Source organism: Echiichthys vipera, assembly GCF_963691815.1.
Source record: "Echiichthys vipera genome assembly, chromosome: 16".
Lineage (NCBI taxonomy): Eukaryota > Metazoa > Chordata > Actinopteri > Perciformes > Trachinidae > Echiichthys > Echiichthys vipera.
In genome coordinates this window covers 17,713,314-17,718,497 of record NC_139841.1, presented here as the reverse complement: position 1 = coordinate 17,718,497, position 5,184 = coordinate 17,713,314, and the positions used below count along the sequence as shown (strand labels likewise).

Here is a 5,184-nt window from a genome sequence, read left to right as displayed (position 1 = left end):
ACATGACAACACGGCTGGTTAAATCCTGTAGAGACACTTGCCGTTGGTGAAATACAGATTTGTGCCATTTGCTCATTCTTGTACAGGCAGAGAAATGTGTTCAGTTAAAAGTAATTTCCTTTGTTAACAGGAAATACTGTGCCAAACATTGACATGTATTTATTATGGAGGTTATTTGGCAAAAGATTGAATAGATTTTGTGATTTAGGATGATATATTTTATGTCTGAAACTCATGATGGATTATGTATGACATCTGAAATAGCCTAAATATGCAAGCTGTGGTGAATGAGCTCCAAAGACAATATTACGTGTTAAATCTGAATATGACTGCTACACAAGTATGGGATCATTTGTAATACTTCTAAGTTGTCAAGCGTAAGGCCTAAAGGGACATGTGGATCTATTTGTATCCATCCCCATGGGTTCTGGGCTAAAGACAATTCTGATATAAAATCATTTTAACAATATTTTTGGTCAGTGTAGAAAATTAGAATTAGTGCTATTGTCAGCTGAGTCATCAAAAACATATGAATAATTTGGAATTCAACTTATTCTTGACAAAACCTGCAATCAAGACCAGATGTGCGGTCATTAGCAAATCCTCTCTATTCCCTTTTGTTTCGTGATAGGCAAAATGGCATTGTAAATGTGTAAAGGACTGTTAATATTCTAAATGAAGGTATTTATATTGTAATATTTATTGTAATACCCATGTTATTAATTAAAGGTTATTGATGTGCATTAGCTAATACCGGTAAGTGACCCTACATTCTAAACATCTCTGCTCTGCAGTGGTCCTTTTTGCATTGCTATGTTGAATGAAATTGCAAATAAATGATGTGCATAATTTCTCATTTTTATTTGTGTTCTCTTTTTGTATTATACAGGCTGAATTGTATGCCATAATCCATTTAATCAGGAGTAACTGTTACATTAAACAGCACAACCCCACTTGTATGTGGTAGAACAGGCTTAGATTAATAGATCATACAATTAAGTGTCGTTGTAGGTGTCCTTATTAGTTGTTCCTTTAGCCAGGAACTTGTAGATTCTTATTGTTGTCTGATGTGTTCACAGCGATGGCTTTTTTACTTCTAGTCACACTACACAGGATACACAGAATACAGCATGAAAAAACATCACATTGAACTTTAAAGCGCCTTAACTAAAAGTACAAACACAACTACAAATGTCTTAGGTTGAATGTCAGCTAGAAGCATTTTTCAGATATAAAATACTTCTGGCACTCAATACAATAATGTTCAAGTTTCCAAACTATTAACAGAGCTCCTAAGATGCCAAATCTGTGCCAGAGTGCAGGCACATTCCCCAAAAAATGCTGACACATTCATTTAATTATTCAAAGGGAACAGCCTGGAAAATACGCCTGGCTTGCTTGTTTATATTCAAGAGTTCCTCCCCAAATGTACAGGCCTTAGAATAGTGCATTTCTTTTAAACCTCATGTAAACCTAGACGAGCTGTCAAGTCATTCATATTCACAGTAGCTACGAGGAGTGATTATGAACTTATGAACTTGGTATGTTTCACACTGAGAGGCCTGAAATGTGTTGCATCATCATAGTCATCTTTCTTTCTGCAGGCTGCAGGACTCACTTTCATATAGATGGTGGCATTTTAGATACACGCATGTGGGTTCATAGATCTATGTCAAGTCATGATATGTATGTGTCATGATGGCACTCTGATGAAGGCTCTGTGGCTGAAATGTCTAAAGGCGTAGTTTGTTTTAAGTCACATCATCTGAAATGATGCATTTTTAAAATTAGTTTTCATTATATTTTATTTGTTGTCCATTGTTTTTAAGCAGGTGGACGTTGAAATGTTGCCACTGATTGCAAATGAGGGATGTCAAACCACAAAAAGGAAAACAAAACCAGTAGTAAGCTAAAAGCATATGCAAATGGGATCAAATCAGCCCCCTTCCCCACCTACTGAAAATATTTAAATCAATTTAAGATGAGGAGGCAGAAGTACATATATTGAGTCTACACTGGCCTCTTGTGGAGATTGCAAGGCATGAATTAACAATATCGTTAATTGGAAATTGATGTCCTGCATAATAAGGGAAAATAGTACACACAACATCATTTCCATGTTTAATTTGTCCATATTTTTAGTGAACTTGATAGCTTCCTTGTATCTAAATCCATCAGTGTTCTTTAAAAAAAATAAATGATCACCGTTAAACCTTTTGATTCCAGCATGATGCAGCATAAAGCAGTTCATAAATCACCTGTCATGTAAATTTAAAGTCACTCTAAGGCAAGTTCCCTTTTAGAAAAAAAAGCATATATCAAAATATCAGTGGAAAAGATGGATGGTCATAAGTGGGGAGAGAGAGAGGAGGGCCGAGCAGGGCCTTAGTGACATCTCCAAACATGTCAGCACAGCACATGGACACACAGCCCTGCCCTCAGAACCACACGTCAAGATCAACAAGGGCAAAGCTGTTTTCTCTTTGCCCCAACAGCAACCTGTTGTCCTTTAACGAAGGTTGAACCGTTTGCAGGTATCCTCTCCCTAGGATCCCTCTCGTCTTCTCATCTGATACTCAATCTTTGGATTTAAACCTTTCCTCAATCAACCATGACAGTTTCTGTCTTCTCCAACCTTGGGTTTATCCGCTCTCTGAATGCCCTACTTCTGATGTTGGCTGGTTTGAGCTTGAGCAGTCCCATCAGGTCTCCTGAGAATCATCACAGGGTATCAGTCGGTAGGGATGTGGGTGATAATCCCCTACTTGCTGCAAAGGACTTTCTAAGCCAGTTTCTGTCCACAATGAACTTCACAGAGCTGAGGCCCCAGCCCAGGCCCCTCGCTGGGCGTAAGGAGCCACCAGAGTACATGCTGGAGCTGTACAACCGATTTGCCAATGATCGCTCGGCTGTGCCCTCAGCCAACGTGGTGCGCAGTTTCAAGAATGAAGGTACAAACTTGTTTTTCGCTCAACAACTCAACAAAAATCTTGGGATATTTATATATTGCATAAAATATCTGTACTTTATTAAAAACAACAACATGTAAACCCCCCTCTAAGGATTAGCGTTCAAATCACTGGGATCATGCTTAACATTCTATTATTCAAATAATTTAAATAATTGGATTATTTTGATTTGTGGAAGTCAAAGTGCTATGAATCTGGAGGTGTTAATTGAAAAAAATTTGAAGTAAGTCTTCACCATGAGTAATGTGATTCACACAAACCAAAAACGGTATGTGTATTTGAGGGTGCATTTTAATATTAAACAGTTTAACTTGAGTTTTGACCACAGAAACATACAAAATATAATGAGACACACTCTGATATTTCTATTTCAGATTCCTCCCCATACAGTATGACAGCCAGGGGTGTAAGGATACATCCCCTGCTCTTCAACATCTCAATGCGCCACCATGAGCACATAACAATAGCCGAGCTTCGCCTTTTCACCCTGTTCCAGAAGGCCCACAGATCTTATGCTGGCATTGACTGCAGGGTGACCATTTACAAAATACACGAGGGCGTTGTTTGGACAAAAGAGGTGGGGAAAGAAGGGAGAAGGAGGGATAAAGGGGAGGTGTCGGAGATGAAGGATTTGGAGGAACTGGTGACAAAGCATATCCATGCCAAAGATAACAGCTGGGTGTCGTTTGACCTGACTCATGTGGTTGCACTCTGGCGGAAATCAGGGTGTGCAACTCACAGACTGGAGGTTCATATTGCAAGTCTGGGGTCAGAAGAGGAAGGGGCCACAGAGCAGGGTGAGGGGTTGGTCGAGATCGATATTGACAGGAGATTTGAAGGGAAACACAATGCAGTGATGATTGTATTCTCACATGATCAGAGCAGAGACAACAAACAGGATAAACAAGAGCTCAACGAGATGATTGAACATGAGAATGACCTTCCTGAAAACGTGGGCTGGAGCCAACAAGCTTTCTGGGGTCGCGTTAATCATGACGCTGGCCACGCTAACCAGGATGAGCTGGACAAACAGTCCCTCATGCAACTGCAGTCCAACCTTATCTATGACACACCTCCCCGAATCCGTCGCAATGTTAAGAGCGAGCCATGCAAGAGGACCCCGCTCTTTGTGGATTTTAAAGACATTGGCTGGGATACATGGATCATCCAGCCTGTGGGCTACGAGGCGTATGAGTGCAACGGTGTGTGCAACCCACCTATGACCTCTGAGGTCTCACCTACTAAACACGCCATAGTGCAGACACTGTTGAGTGTTAAGAGTCCAGAGAGAGCATCGCGTGCCTGCTGTGTACCCACTAAGTTGGAGCCCATCTCACTCCTTTATCATGATAACGGGGTGATCACTTTCAACCACAAGTATGAGGGAATGGTGGTGGCAGAGTGTGGCTGTAGATAGTCTTGAACACTATTACACAGAGGTAGAGACTGTGTGCTGATGTTTCAATCATCGTCCAAGATCCACACAGTGGTGTGTAAAAACACTAGGTCTAGATTCATAGTTGTAAATTAGGGATGGTGTAAATTTGAAATTGTATAAAGTTAATTTAGTTATTATTATATTAGTGAAGAATATGAAGCTGTCTATGATGATTTAGTGTAATTATTTGCTGATTTTTATATTTTAGAATGCTTTTGGATAAGTTCCACCGTTCATTGTAAATTACAGGCCATGTTTTTGCAAATACGGCATTGGTCCCAACAGACACAGTGAGAGGACGAAGAAAGAAAGTCCTGATGAAGTCTGAACATCCTGGTTACATTTTCTCTTCAACCTGCTTCAGGTGAAGAGAGCTCCATGTCATTAGGGGCGAGGCAAAAGGTTCAATACTGCAGCACTGATATCAGTTACAATAACAACCTTCTGCGTATTTTGGAAATCTTTGTGTGAGATCTGAGTGCAAGGTTTCAGTCTGACAAAAGTGGAGTTTGCGCTTTGGTGTATTTCACTGCTGGAACAGAATATACTTAATGGACTGAATCTTCCACACACCGTCTTATTGCAAAATCCAAATGTGTCATAGCCAACTTTTAATCACAGTCCTTTTACAAACCTTCATTTTTCCCTTCTACATTTTGTTCTGGCAGAAATGATTCCTAATGCAGAAGTTGAGAAACTCCAGCTTATTCAATCTGAATTGAAAAAAACCCAAAACATTTTAGGTTAGCCACCATATTAATGATTTGCACTACTTAT

At 39.8% G+C, this 5,184-nt stretch overlaps 1 protein-coding gene across 1 annotated transcript; it reads left to right on the top strand.

Moving 5' to 3' along the window:
• Window positions 1-2,611: 2,611 nt before the first annotated feature.
• LOC310958357 (bone morphogenetic protein 10-like) lies at window positions 2,612-4,386 on the top strand (the record flags this gene model as incomplete). The annotated part of the gene is made up of 2 exons (XM_083929262.1): window positions 2,612-2,951; window positions 3,344-4,386. 2 exons carry the CDS (start codon window positions 2,612-2,614, stop codon window positions 4,384-4,386), a joined length of 1,383 nt encoding a protein of 460 aa, XP_083785388.1.
• Window positions 4,387-5,184: the final 798 nt, after the last annotated feature.